Raw genomic sequence first — 16,178 nt, 5'->3', positions numbered from 1 at the left:
AAGAGATTTCTCCTTTTTTTTTTTTCTAAAGGCCGCATTGTGGGAAGGAGGATATTATTTGTGTCCTATTTTCAAACTTGTGTTACCTTTACAGATGGAAAGGGAGAAGGGAGTCCACATCATGGCCGTGCTTAGTTTCAAGTAAGAAATCGACCCGCTAAAATGAATTTGTATTAATATTAGTCTATGCTAGTTGTCAAAATGCACTGGATATGTATATCTCGAAGGTTAGTAAATGATTCCTCCGTTTGTGTCAATCCGAACTCATCCCCTTGCCTCAACAAGAAAAAAGGAATGCAAAAAGGTAAACCAAAGTGTAAATGTTCAAATTCGAATCTTAAATCTGATAAGATTTGAACACCAAGTATCTTTGCACTTCATAACAAGACAAATATATATTAGATTTGAAAATAGCATGTGCAAATTGACTTTTGGGAGAAATAATATACAGCTGACTGCCATTTTAACCTTGCACCCGTAGAGAATCAAGATAATAGAGATCAAGCCAAGCAAATGGATTGTATTATTATTATTAGTATCATTAAGGAGTTGGTTTTATCTAATTATTATTATGTGCCCACCATTTGATGTTTCCAATAACAAAGAAAGGCTTGTACGGCGTCGAAAGAACAAAAACATGATTCCAGAAGAAATAGAAAGATTGTATGTGGATGTCATTTGTCTATAGCGAACTCATGAGGCCAGGTTTACTGGATAAAAGAAATCCTGAGTGGCGCAAATAAGAAACAAACAAAGCTATCTAAAAGCTACACCAAATGATGTGAACAGGTCACCAGTTAGATGTTATTATACCACTATCATAAATTGGTCTGGTAATAATAACAACAACAATGATGAAGAGGCCTCATTCCCTCTCAAATGAACACTTGAATCAATTGCACCACTATTGTTCATCTAAACAACTGGTCTTAAACTTGACCACCTCCATTTGCAATCGGGGTAAAGAACGTTTAACCAAATAATTGACCGATGCATAATACAGAAGGCGTAAACTAAATGATGGATACTGTTTTGTGCATTGGTCTAGATTATCTCAGAACAGGCTAGAGTTTGAAGAATCTAGGCCCAGATTCATTCCTTCAACAAGTTCTCTAGGATCCTAATACGAAAGAAATTAGTGAAAGGTGGTGCTTCTCTTTTGGGAAGAATGGAAATTTTATCTTGTGACATTGTTCAGTAGTGTCTCAGGAGCTCAAAGCGAGGGCTAGCATTGCCGATCCATGGAATAAAGATAAAAGTTTATCATCAGTACCTCAGAAAACAAAATTAAACCGAAGAGAGAATCCTTCCACTTGTATTAAATCCACAAACTATAGTGTACTTAATCTACCTAGTTTTGTAACCATTTGCTTCCCTTTGGCGAAGCATCAAAAGCTATAAAACACATCAATCACATCAGCTGATGCTTCAAACCAACTATGTTTTAAGAATTTGCACTTTTGGGTAACATCAATAATATAATTTCTTGCCGCGGTTAAAGAGAACAAAAGCAAAAAAGCAGAAGAAGAGCCTTATGTTTGTGCAATAGAGGATTCAATAATTGTTTTTTTGTGGGCAATTTTAAATAGACATTGTTCTTGTTTCTGCTTCTAGACCTTAATTGTCAACTGCAATATCATCTTAGATTGCAATGTTATGTCTGACATCAAATTTGGAAACTATATTATAAGGTTGTCCAGATCAAAGGATCCAATGCAAACAAACAAATATAATCACAATGGAAGAATCCAGCCTGCAACAAACTGTAATTATTCACAACTGTGAGTAAGCTATCAACCAAGATGAACGCTTCTGACACGGGATCATCATTGATTCTACCAATAAATGTTTTTACCTTGATACAAAGATCATGCTTCCCATGCTTTGGCATAACTTCATCATAGATGCTTGGTGAAAAGTTCATCTCCAACAGCAACGGCAGAGAGAGCAGATAAAGAATAACACTATAAATTTAATATGAAGCCTCATTGCAATTTTGAATCTCAAGTAAGCAGAGCCAAAATATTATTCCGGCAACCTGGAAGGATTGCAGGTAAGTGGATGTTTTGTTGCAGTAGGGCTAAAGAGCACTATTATTAAATAATAATAATAATAATAATAATAGGGAAAAAACTGAACGTCTTAGAATTCCTATATAACTTGGATCTAACACAATAATTCAGAGGACATACTTTTCTGTCTACAGGAGGAAAGTGTGCAAAACCTAGGTCCATCTTATAGTTTTCTGCCTACTGGGGGAAAAGCATGCAAAACCTCATTCCATCATATAGCAGCAATACACTAATTACTAAGCGTGAAAGCTTGATGAACAATGAACTAGAGATATATAACATTGACATTTTCTTTTTATTATGTGATCGTAATTAGTGTTTGATGTTTTCCTTTGTTATTTGTATCTTCGTTTGGGTTTCAATACTGTGAGCAACTGTTCAGATTTGTAAGGTTTAAAATATTGTAAGTTACGTTTCATTTTTTTCCCTCTCTTGCGCTATTTTTCATGCTCTAGGTTTTGAATTACTGAACGTTCATCCTAAGTGTTGCTATTATTTGTTGGCCTAAGCTCTGGCCCATTACCAAAAGCCCAGCTTCCCTAAAATATCTGCCTATCCCTCTGTTGTCTCTCTCTCACCCGACGGTTCACCTCAGCACGGCTCCCCCTTGTTCGTCCCCTTTGTCCTGCGTCGCAGGCCCTTGTTCGTTCCACCTTGTCCTGCGTCGCTGCGTCTAGGGATCTCATCCCTGTAGGTCGGCTCCTACCATCGGGAACCCTTGCCTCTCCTACCTCGTGTCGGCTGCCCCCTTCCCTATATAAGGTGAAGGGCTGGTAGTAGCTCGGGGTGGGAAAAAGAGTCGGTGTCGAGATCCTGAGCTTGGTGCTCCTACCTGTTGTGCGATCATCTCCCCTACCTGAGCTCTGTGCTCCTTCAAAGCTCTGTGCTTTTACCCCTTTGTGAGATCTTAGAGAGAGACTGTGTAATAGTTGCTTTCTCTATCCTTTGTGTTCTTGGTGGTGCACAAGAGAGCAGATCGGACTGGTTGAGCAGGCTTCTGAGCCAAACAGCGATGTTCGATCCTAACAGTGGTATCAGAGATCGATGAGTGTCGCTGTTCTTCAAAACCGCCGCCGATCGCCGCCGATCGCCACTGGACCACCGCCGGTCGCCGCCCCTGGACCTCGCCAGACCACCGCCGTGTGGGTAAGGTCGAAACCCTCCCCTAGGGTTTCGCTCAGGTGAGGTGACGAAAATCTATTTCTGTAGTTCTTAGCTTGATCTTGTCTGCATCGCCATTTTACAGTTCCTCTGCATTCAATCTGATTGAATAATTACAATTCAATCAATGGTATCAATTACAGTTTAATCTCTGGCTTTGTTGAAAAATTACAGTAAATCTTTGGGTCTGTTAATTTTTTTTTTCCAGAAATTAGGGTGTGCTCGTGTGAAAGATCAAAGAGATTGAAACAAGAACTCTGTGTTCATCGTTCTTCTCATTTGTTGGGTGTGCTCGTGTGAAAGATCAAAGAGATTGAAACAAGAACTCTGTGTTCATCGTTCTTCTCATTTGTTCGTGCTAGTTGCTTCACACGTGATTGAAACAAGAACTCTGTGTTCATCGTTCTTCTCATTTGTTCGTGCTAGTTGCTTCACACGTTTCGAACCGGATAATTACTGAAATCATCGTACTAGTTGTTGTTTGTTTTTCTGTGTGAAATATGTCTGCTGCTAATCAATATAGTATGATTCAGTATGGTATGGCTCCGTTCAACGGAAAATCTGATTTTAGCATTTGGAAACAAAAAATAAAATACATTTTAATTCAACAGAAGTTTTTTAGGGCTGTTGGTCAGACTTTTTTGACTTCTGACACTGAAGGAAAAAGAGCTGAAATGAACGAAAATGCTTGTTCCACAATTTATTTGAACTTATCTGACTCTGTGGTTAGAAAAGTTAGAATTTTGGAATCTGCTAAAACCCTTTGGGATAAAATTAAAGAACTCTATACTGAAACCTCTTTGCCCAGTAAAATGTTTTTGCTTGAATTTTTTTTTTAATTTAGATTGGATATGTCCAAGGATATTGAGGAGAACCTAGATGTTTTCACAAAACTTATTTCAGATATAATTTAGATTGGATATGTCCAAGGATATTGAGGAGAACCTAGATGTTTTCACAAAACTTATTTCAGATATTAAGCTAACTGGTGATAAACATATAGACGACTATACTCCTATTGCTCTTCTAAATGCTATTCCTGACTCATATAGTGATGTGAAATCTGCTATTAAATATGATAGAGATGAGGTTACCCTTGACATTGTGGTAAATGGTCTTAAGAGTAAGGAATTAGATTTAAAACACTTTGGGGGAAATAAAAATTCTGGTGAGGTTATGCATGTGAGTGGTAGGCCTCAGAATAGGTCTAATAACTAAAAGAATGCTAGTAATGGGGAATCCAGTAGAAGAAAATTTAAAAATGGAAGGGGTAGATCTAAGTTTAGGTTTAAAGTTAAAAAAATACTATAATTATCATGAAACTGATCACTTTATTAAAAATTGTCCTAAGCCTAAGAAAAATCAGCAAAATGATCATGCTAATATGACTGTCTGTGAGGGCAAAATGGGTGAAATTTTCATGATCAATAATCTGTGTGATTATGCATATTTGAACTCTATGTTATCTGATCCTTTGTGTAAATCAGATTGGCTGGTAGACTCTGGTTGTACTTTTCATATGACTCCTTTTAAAAACTTGTTTTCAAACTATAAGAAAATAGAGAATGGCTTTGTGTCAATGACAAATGAAAAGAAATGCAATGTTTTAGGAACTGGTGATGTATGCCTTAGGTTTTCTTCTGGTTCTGTGTTTACTTTGAAGGATGTTAGGCATGTTGTAATGACCGTAAATTTCTAATACGGGTTTAAATAATTTTCTAGTATTTAAATATTAAATATTATTTTTCTAAAAGGGTATTTGTATTTTCCATAATTTTCTAGAATTTCCTATGATTTAAAAATCTGTTTTTTATTTTTATTTAATGATTTTGCTAATTATAAAATAAATTGTTATGGTGAAAACTTTTTTATAAATATTGATTATTTATTATTGTTATTATTATTATTATTATTTGTATTATTAATTTTCTTGTATCAATATTTTTAGCTTGCACCCTTTATCCCTACCGTTATTTGACTGTCAGGTGATCAGCACGACAGTCAATTTTGTTATCTTCTTTTTCCTGTGTTTCCTCCCCAATCAGTCTCTCTCTCATTATCTCTCACCTCAAACCCTTACCCCACCTCCCCTAAAACCCTCCCTCATGTTTCCCGCACACCCCACCTCGTGATTCCCCCGCTCCTCAAAAGAACACCGAATTCATCTCTCTCCCTCTCGTTTTCATCTCTCTCACTCTCACACGTCTCCTTTCTCTCTTTTCTCTCCCTGTCACTGTCACACCCTCTATCCCCTATTAATTATCTCACACCCAGCTCACACTCAATCGCACTCTCTCTCCGTCTCTCTCTTCACCTCACGTGTCTCAATCTCTCTCTCTCTCACTCTCACTCAATCTATCTCTCTCTCTGACACTCTCTCTCATTCTCTCTCCTATTCATCTCTCTCTCCCAACCTCTCCGAATCCATGGCCTCTGCCCCCTGAGCTCGACCGCCCTCCACGACCTCCAGTCAACCCGCTCCACCTCCATCTTCGACAACCACCCGAACCGCCGACCAGACCCCCTCATCCACTACCCAACTCCTCTCCCTCTCTCTCCGTCCAACTTCACCGCCACCATCACCGTTGACCTCCACTCCATCACCGTGGCACCACCCCCTCGAGCTCCGCCCTGCGCCGCCGCTCGCCAAGCCCCTGCTCCTCCTCGACCTCCAAGCTCCTCCCACTGCTCCGCCTAAGAACCACCTGTTGAACTTTATTCGTGATTAATTCATAGAGATTAAAAAACATGAGAGCGGAAGCAATACCTGAATCCATTAATTGCAAGTGATACCTTGTTGCAATGATCAAATACTGACAATAACGCATGTCAAATAATGAAACTATCTTTGGACCGATTCATTATCCACATGTAAACCTTAAAATCGTCACGTAATTATCATCGCAGATGTGTATGCAATCTAAAATAAATATTAACCTTCCTTTGGGCCGATTAAATATTTACACGAAAACATACACACAACCATCTAACATCCCTCATGAACAATTTACACAAGAGAGGTTACTTTGGCAACATCTTGTTTCAATTAATCATTTGGAATGAAGGACAAACTTAATAACTTAGTGTCATAATAATTTGAATTAAGTAATTGATTAACTACCAATTTTAATTCAAATTAACCAATTTAATTTGAATTAACTGAAATTCTCCCTAGCTTAATGAGGGCTCATAGTTTAAAATGATATTACTATACTTAAATAAATTTATGCCCATAATATGATTATAAGCCCACAAGGAATGAGCTCATACGTTAATCATATGCCCATAAACAAACAATGGCTTGTGGGCAAGGAGCAGAGGCCGATGACTTAATATTCTTAAGGTAAGCCGCAATGCTGATGGACTGTGCCTAAATTGAAAGAGTTCCCTAAGATGTCGTTCGTGCATTTTTTTTTTTTTTTCGAATGAACAACTTAATTTCTATGCTTGTTAACAAGGCTCGGTCATCCCTGAAGTCGAAGGTCAAGCCGCTTGCAATTTTCCAACAGGGCCAAAGGAGAGAGCTCGGCGTTAATTTGAAAGCTCGCCTTCAACAAATGAGATGCGAGCTCGCCTGATATGAACTAAGTTCGCCTGAGATTCGAGGTAATTTTCTAATCTCTTTTCAATGAATCGCATGCTCGTTTGAGACCGACGCAGCGTTTGATTTGAGAGGTCAAACGCAACTTTTTGATTATTGGGACGAACGCAGGGTTCACGAACGCAGGGTTCAACGAACGCAGGATTCGACGAACGCAAGATTGTTGAGAACGAAGAATTTCGTTAAGAGCACCGAACGGTGGGTTCGTTTGAGCTAGAGCACGATTTTCGCTGACTTTCCAGCCCTGAAGCTGACTAAAATGAGGTACTTCTCCTTATTTCGCACCGTTTTCACGCACGTCTTAGTGGTTTCGTACTGAATCACACCAGGCCGTCGCCGCTGTTTTTGACAGTGTGGCCGCCAAGCGATCATTGCCGGCGAGGAAGAAGCGACTGATGGCTTAACCGAATTGTTGTTGTTTTTAATTTCGACTTAATCGCATTAAATCAGATCAACAACCCAAATTGAAGTCTCAAACTGAAGTTTGAATTTAATCCCCAAACTGAATCAAAAATTGATGTTTTTTGCTCTCAATCTGAATCCATGAGTTATCCAGATTTAAAAACGCGAAGGAGAAAACAACCCAAAAAGTGGAATTTACTGTTCATATGACCAGTTTCTCAAAAAAACACGAGAAACGAAAGAAAACGATTTGCTATGTTCATCCGTGTACAGTTCTTAGAAAAAAAATCACTGAATTTAGATCAAAAACGGCAATTTAATCTTATAATCCCTAAGAACTAATCAATAGGCTCTGATCCACTGTTGAACTTATTCGTGATTAATTTCATAGAGTTAAAAAAAATGAGGCAGGACAGCATACTGAAACCTGTAAATATGATGATTGAATTAGGGTTGTCTTCATAATCTTGAGGGTCTCTCCTTTGACTCTCTTTGATGGATTAAGAGAATGGAGAATGTTCCCCTAGATTGAGGTTGCGCATAAAGCCTTATATATAATAGTGTTGTATATTATGTAATTTGGCCCCTTATAAAATACAATTACAACCTGGTATATGTGGCACATATAAACCCATGATATTTAAATACTATTACAAATTGTTGATCACTTTAAGTGAGTTATCTTACGATAGTAATACACTTGATTAATCATAATGTGCCACGAATAGATATAATTAGATTTATTAATCCAACACCTAGGTGCCCCCAGAGCGTCCTCCTTCAGCCGCTCCCCAGATGCCGCTCCCCAGACCGCTCCAGCCTCGCACCAACTCCCAGCTCCGACAGCGCCAGCCCAATCCGAGCGGCCGGCTCAGCCGTGCTCCCTGACCGTCTGCACGAACGACCGCCGCCCGAACTCCTCAGCCAGAGCCCGTGCTGGCCCTCGCCGCACACTCCAGTCCGCTCCCTATCTCCACTAGCAGCACGCCGCAGCCGTCTCCTAGGTCCGACTCCTCTGTTCACGACCGAGCTCGCTGTCGCCCCGCCCTATCAAAGGCATCCTAGACACTGTCAGCAGCCGTGAATTCCTTTCCTCCAGCAAGGCTCCGAACAGCGAAGACGAGCCGAATCAGTGAGTTCGCTGCAGAAAACTGCAGTTCGGAGCCAACTTCACGCGCGTTTTTCGGCCAACTCCAACCTCCGTTCCCGTCGATTCCTTCGCCGGTGCGTAGTCATTCGTGTTGTCTATCATACGATATATTCTTTTCACTTGGGCTCCCTATCTACACCTCGTTGTACTCGTTTGAATATCGCACGTCGCATTAACACTCTAATTGTAATTTTAGCCGTCGATTCCGCGAAACCGTCGTAACGCTGTGTAACCACCCCGACGACCCCCTCTACGGTCCACGATATACCCAAGGTAAGATCCCACTTGCTCAGAACTGAATTTTGTATTTATTATGAATTATCTGTAATTTTATATCTGTTAATAATTATCTGCGTGAGATTGTTTGATGAATGATATTAGATAAATCATAATAATATGATAATTAGTATTTTTAGAATAATTATGATAAATTAAAAGAATTTATTTCAACAGCAGAATCATTTTTGGATAATTATATTAATTAAAAAGAATTTATTTGAGAACAAAATTATTTTAGGAAAATTATAATAATTTAAAAGGAATTATCGGGGAAAAAGAATCATTTTAGGATATTATAATAATTTTTAGAAATTATCTTGTGGAAGAAATCATTTTAGAATGATAAATATTTTTTTAAAAATAAATTATTTGGGAAAATAGAATATTATGAATTAATGAGAATTTATCTTATTTTCGAATTTATGAATTTATTATTTAAATGATTATTTTTAGAATTATTATAATGAGAAAAGAATTTATTTTAGAAAAAAAGGAATTATTTTAAAGTAAATAAATTATTATTTTAGAAGATTATTTTAGAACAATTTTATGATTCAAATTCTTAATCTTGATTATCTGATATGATATTATTGTACATGATTAGTTGTATTGATTGTTCCTTGTTGTGATTGAGAATCATTAGGAGTTTATGACTATAGTGACCCGTGTGACATGAATAAGACCTAGAGACTTGTGTGTTGTTGACTTAGCAAAACGTGAAGAGTTGGGATGGGAAAGTCCGTGTTCATATGATTGGATAAGACTGTTGATGTATCTTCCAGGCTTGCCCCATGATCTTGTGTAGCATTGGGGTTGGTTTGTTGGGTCAAAGTGAAGCTTGTGTAGTCACTTTGGTCCGTGATCTTGACATTCACCCGAGTTTAGCTTGAGTTCGGACCAGGCTGAAATCGGATTGCGTGTAGCCCTCTGACCGATCTTGTATAGCGACGTATTGGATGCACGTATGGGATTTGTGAACAGTCAGTTATTCGTTGATATGAGCGTGGACTCTGTGTGAGATGTGAACCAGCGACCTGATATAGGATGGCTAGTTACATGACCTCGTTTCTTGACTATGTATGAATTCTTGTGAGATACGGACCAGTTATGTTTCTTTTCATACATAGATCGGGATTAATATTTAATTATCTATAACTCGAAACATATGGTATATACATGATGATTTCCTTGTTTGGATTATTTCACTCGACGTACTACGTCTCGAGTTGTAGATTTTTAAATATTAATTCCATCTAGTGTATGACCCTGTACTTGGATGATTATTCTGACCGCTAGCTGCATGATCGACTTGTTACTTGATTGATTACCTTGGATTTATTCTGATTATTCTATTCTAATAGTAAATTATATTTAGTTGCATGTTTCCATTTTTATTACCATTATTGCATTGGTCGTACGACCGTTTCTATTCTTCCTTTTGGGATCTTGTCGTGTGCCATGCACGCTGACGTACTCCTTTCCTCTCGGGATGTACGTCAGATTTAGAGGATGGACAACTACAGTTCGGAGTAGTACAGGAGCCAAAGGATCCTTCGCAGGAAGGCTTTGCAGACGGAGCAGAAGAACAAGTCGAAGCTTAGTTATTTTTTTATAGTTAGCTGATGATCCTAATTTACTTTCCAGTACTTTTATTTCTGTTGGTCGATGTACTATTTTTATATCCCCAATATTCAGATAGTTTTGTATAAGGGCATGTTTGGCCCGAATATTATGTCTGGAATGATGTTTCAGTTGTGATATGTATTATTTTGTTCTGAGTTGTTTGTTATATTCTCGCCACTGTAATCGAGGATCTGTGTCTTCGCTTTATATTTGCTTGACGCTTAGCGTATTAGATTGAGCAGAAAAGGTCAAGTACTTATTTCTCCTCAGTCAAATACGTCGCGGACTTGTTCACGTTCCGATTCCCTGGTATTTTGGGAAGCGGGATGTGACACATGTTCCTGATTTACGTTATAACTTGATTTCTTGTGCATTTCTAGAAAATGATGGTTTGGAGGGAAAATGGGGTAAAGTGGTTATGAAAATTATGAAAGGGTCTCTTGTTGTTTTTACTGCTGAAAAACAAAATAATTTGTATATTTGTCATGCTGAACCTGTGCTTGATTCTGTTAACTCTGTGATAGGTGATAAATCTGGTTTATGACATAATAGATTATGTCACATGAGTAACAAAGGATTAGAAATTTTGCATAAAGGAGGTCATTTTGGTAGTGATAAAATATCCCCCATCCATTTTTGTGAAGCTTGTGTGTTAGGAAAACAACATGTGGTTAGTTTTCCTACTTCTTCCTTTCCTAATCAGTCTAAGTGCACTAATGTACTTGAATATTTGCATGCTGATGTGTGGGGTCCCTTTAGTGTGCCTACGCATGGAGGGAATCAATATTTTCTTTCCATAATTGATGATTATACTAGAAAAGTTTGGGTTTTACTCATGAAACAAAAATCTAAAGTTTTTGATAAATTTAAAAATTGGAAAATTATGATTGAAAACCAAACGAGAAAGAAAATTAAAACTCTTAGGACAGACAATGGTCTTGAGTTTTGTAACAAATAATTGAATGAATTGTGTACTACTTGGGATATTAAAAGGCATAAATTTGAGAATAGAGTTGCTGAAAGGATGAATAGAACTCTCTTAGAGAGGGTGAGGACTATGTTGGCCACATCTGGGCTCTCCAAGAAGTTCTGGGGAGAAGTAATTTGTATTGCTGCCTATTTGATTAATAGGTCTCCTTCTGTTCCCTCAGGAGGGAAATGCCCTGAATTTGTGTTCACGGGCAAACCTCTTGATTTAAATAATTTAAGAATTTTCGGGAGTGCTGGCTATGTGCATCAAAAGATTGATAAGTTAGAACCTAGATTTAAGAAATGTGTTTTCTTAGGATACCCTGAGGGGGTAAAAGGTTATAGGCTTTGGAATAAGAGTGAACCGGGGTTTAAGGTAGTAATAAGTAGAGATGTTGTTTTTAATGAAAATGAATTTTCTTGTTTATCTTTACATGTCCCTATTCCTGAAAATGATGCTCCAAATGAGGTGGAGCAAATGCCTATTATTAATCAACCTAAATCACCCCCTGAAGAAAAATTGAATGATATAATTATTAAAAATCAAGATGGGATTATTCCAAATGAGGTGGAGCATGATATGCAGAAAATAGATAATATGCATGATTTGAATGACTATCAACTCACTAGGGATAGAAATAAAAGAACCATTAGAAAACCTGAAAGATATAGAGATTACAATTTGATTGATTGTAATATGTCTGAGTTTGCCTTTAATGTGTTTGAATCCCTTGAGTGCAATAAACCTAAGACTTATAGAGAAGCATTAAAATCAAAATATTCTGAAGAATGGATTAGTGCTATGAAGAGTGAGATGGAATCCCTAAGAATTAATCAAACATGGAAACTTGTTCCTAAACCTACTAGTTGTTTTGTAGTAGACTGTAAGTGGTTTTTTAAGGTGAAATAAGAATCTGAAAGTGTTAGGTTTAAAGCTACTAACGTAGCTAAGTGATTTACTCAAAAGGAGGAAATTGATTATGCTGAAATTTTTGCTCCTGTTGTCAAATTCACTACTGTTAGAATTATGCTTGCTTTAATTGCTAATTTTAATTGAGAATTAAAACAAATGGATATAACTACTGTTTTCTTGCATGATGATCTTGATAAAAATATTTATATGTACCAACCTGAGGGCTTTGTGGACCCTAAATTACTTGATCATGTGTGTTTGTTAAAAAAGGCGTTGTATGGTTTAAAACAATCACCTAGGCAATGGAATATTAGATTTGATAAATGCATACAAACTTTAAAGTTTAAAAGGAGTTCTGTTGATCATTGTCTGTATTATAAGAATATAGACTTTGTGCCTGTATTTCTTATAATTTATGTGGATGACATGTTGATTGTTAGTTCTTGTTTGAAGTCTATTGAGCATGTTCAAAAATGTCTTTGTGAGAATTTTGACATGAAAGACTTGGGTGATGCTAAAAGAATCCTAGGCATGAATATTATTAGAGACAAAAACAAATCTACTCTAGTTTTAAACCAAAGATCATATGTTGAAATTTTTTTTGAGTAAATTCGCTATGTCTGATGTCAAATCTGTGAATGTGCCTCTTGCTTTCTATTTTGTGTTAAGTAAGGATCAGTCTCCTAAGACTGAAACTGAAATAAATGATATGAAAAATGTGTCATATTCGAATGCTATAGGATCGGTCATGTATCTCATGGTTAGTACTAGGCCTGACATTGCATATGCAGTTAGTTGTTTGAGTAGATACATGTCAAACCCTGGTATGCCTCATTGGAATACCTTGAAGTGGCTTTTAAGATATTTGAAATCCTCTGTGGATGTAGGATTGACCTTCTCTAAGTGTTCTGAAGGTGTTAAACTTGTCGGCTATGTAGATTCCAATTATACAAATGATAGAGATAATAGAAAATCTACTACTTCCTATGTGTTTACTTTGTGTGGCTCTTGCATAAGTTGGAAATCTCAATTACAACCCATTGTTGCTTTATCTACTACTGAATCTGAGTATGTTGCTATCACTGAAGCTTTTAAAGAAGCTATTTGGCTTAGGGGCCTCATATCTGAAATTGGTTTTCTTGATAAAAATATGGTTGTATTTTCTGATAGTCAATCTGCTATTCAACTTTGCAAAAATCCTATTTTTCGTGATAGAACTAAACATATTGATGTTAGATTTCATTACATTCGGTATATAGTTGAAAAGGGTATTGTCAAGTTAGAGAAAATTCCCTTAAAATTTAATCCTGCTGACATGGATACTAAGTGTTTGCCTGCTGAAAAATTTATCTCGTGTCAAATAATCTTGAATTTTGATTTTGGGTAATTTTCCTTTGTTTTGTGTGTTGCCTTTGTGGCCTATTAACTTGCTTTGTGCTTGTTAGTAGCTTTGCGATTTTTTTCCTTTTGAACTCGATGACCGTTTGGTAGAGTTCAGTCCTTTGTGGACTTGGTATGCTTGGTGATCTTACCCTGATCTTTGTGATCTAGAGTTTACTTTGTGTATTCTCTACCATTGCTAGTATCTTCTTTGTGATCATACAAGTAATAATTTGGCGATGATGAGTCCTGCAGTTCCGTGTTTCTCCTCTGTGCACTGCCTTGAGCCAAAGGTGGAGATTGTTGCTATTATTTGTTGGCCCAAGCTCTGGCCCATTACCAAAGGCCCAGCTTCCCTAAAATATCTGCTTATCCGTCTATTGTCTCTCTCTCTCACCCGACGGTTCACCTCAGCACGGCTCCCCCTTGTTCGTCCCCTTTGTCCTGCGCCGCAGGCCCTTGTTCGTTCCACCTTGTCCTGCGCCGCTACGTCTAGGGATCCCATCCATGTAGGTCGGCTCCTATCATCGGGAACCCTTGCCTCTCCTACCTTGTGTCGGCTGCCCCCTTCCCTATATAAGGTGAAGGGCTGGTAGTAGCTCGGGGTGGGAAAAAGAGTCGGTGTCGAGATCCTGAGCTTGGTGCTCCTACCCGTTGTGCGATCCTCTCCCCTACCTGAGCTCTATGCTCCTTTAAAGCTCTGTGCTTTTACCCCTTTGTGAGATCTTAGAGAGAGACTGTGTAATAGTTGCTTTCTCCCCCCTTTGTGTTCTTGGTGGTGCACAAGAGAGCAGATCGGACTGGTTGAGCAGGCTTCTGAGCCAAACAGCGATGTTCGATCCTAACACTAAGTTTTTTGTATCTTATTTTTAAGTTAAGCTCAGAAATAATTTCTATCGGATGTTCACTGGTTTTGGTATCCATAATTCAATTTGAATGTGGTTTGATATTGGAGCAGAAAGAGAGAGTAGACTGGGAGCAGGTTGCATGTCTACTAAAACAAGCCGCTGGGGTCGTGCACGGATAACCCGTTAAATAAATCAGTCGGGTATACTAACCCGTTCATTGAACGGGTCTAGTTCAATAACTGCTCATGAACTGAGATCGATATGTGGCTTGGGATGAACATTGAAGTTTCAACGCAAAGAAGAAAAAGTTACACTCAGTATAGATTCAAGGTCAAATAAAAAATGACTGTGTGCAGTGTTTCTTGTTGAGAATAACAGCAGTCCGCGGACATGTACATGGCCGGGGAATTTAACCAAACACATGGTGGGCATGCATGAAGAATCACAGATTCACAAAACAATAAAAACCCTGGTCTCCATCCAAATGCCTCATGGGTTAGGGTCTTATGTCCCTTTTAACAGCTAATTGATGCTTATTAGTCTAGCCTTACATCGGTGGCTACGATCATAAACATCGATATTCCACCAAAGAAATTAAAAAAATAACAGTAATTTGATGAAATATACAAGGTATATACGTAAAGTATAGAAAATATTAATGCCAACAAAGTATCAGAGATGTGAGGCTTTACCAATCTTATTAAAGGGGCAATTGCACATTAGTCTTTCGTCAATGTTGATAACTCTAGTTGGGTTAAGCCTTAATCTAACATGAAAAATTCTTCAACTGCCCCCTGAGAGGTGGATTATTTTACCATCGGAACAACTCAAATTTGGGTTTTGGTAAAATTCTAAGTATTGAAGAAGGTCTTAGCGGGTTTCGGTTGCGGTTTGCGGGTTTAAACCCACTATCAAACTGCTCTGTGAGATTATAAATGCTACCGTTAAATAGGGGTAGGATATAATGGGAAATCCGAATCATTTCCGTTTGGCTTGTAAAAATTCATCAAGGAGCCATCATTAATGATGACCAACTCATTATCCAATAGAAGGGGACACCTCACTTGTCTCCCCTATTAGTTCCATATTTTTGGTCCCTGTAGCAAAGCTCTTTGACTTAACATAATTTCACCATAATAGTTTAAGATTTGAGGAACTAATATGCAAATATCAAGATTTGAGGGACTTTTTGACAATTAAAGATGATTTGTAAGGGACTAATTAGGTTATTTAGTGTAGTCCCTGAAATCTTCAATGATTCTACATTAGCCCCTCAAATCTCAATAATTGCTCTCCCTCAAATTCTAACGGATCTTGCAATTCAGCCCCTCAATGACCAAAATACCTCTTATTTATTATTTTTGCCTTAAAACTCATCTTGATAAAAAAAAAGATTATTTGAACTTCAATACTGTAAAATTTACACAAATTTGACTTTAATACCCAAAGTTTTTTGACCCTTTGGTACCATAAAAATTACACCTTTTTTTAAAACTTTGATACCTTAATTTTTTTTATACTTTTGTAATGAAAAATTCTATACTGTTTAACTTTCACACTTTAAAGTCTTATTTTTGATATCCTAATACTGTAAACTTTATGATATCAGAGTTTCAGATGCGTAAACTTTTATGTGTTGGAGTAGGAAAAATAAGGAATTTTTGGGTTATGAAAGTGAAGAACTATGTAAACTTTTGGTTATCTACGTGTTAAAAAAAAAGTGTAGCGTGTCAAAGTTTAGAAACATGTAAATTTTAGATTGCCAAATCGCAAATAATCC

The 16,178-nt window shown here is 37.5% G+C and overlaps 1 protein-coding gene across 1 annotated transcript in view; it reads right to left on the bottom strand.

Moving 5' to 3' along the window:
* Positions 1–15,278, bottom strand: part of LOC109850110 (cation/H(+) antiporter 20-like) — a 23,381-nt gene extending 8,103 nt beyond the window's left edge. The window contains 2 exon segments of the mRNA XM_020420032.1: positions 1,856–2,038; positions 15,091–15,278. Of these exon segments, the coding sequence (XP_020275621.1) occupies positions 1,856–1,902 (47 nt within the window). The 5' untranslated portion in view covers positions 1,903–2,038; positions 15,091–15,278.

This window comes from Asparagus officinalis, chromosome 7 (assembly GCF_001876935.1).
Source record: "Asparagus officinalis chromosome 7, Aspof.V1, whole genome shotgun sequence".
NCBI lineage: Eukaryota > Viridiplantae > Streptophyta > Magnoliopsida > Asparagales > Asparagaceae > Asparagus > Asparagus officinalis.
This window is presented reverse-complemented; position numbering and strand designations above follow the sequence as displayed.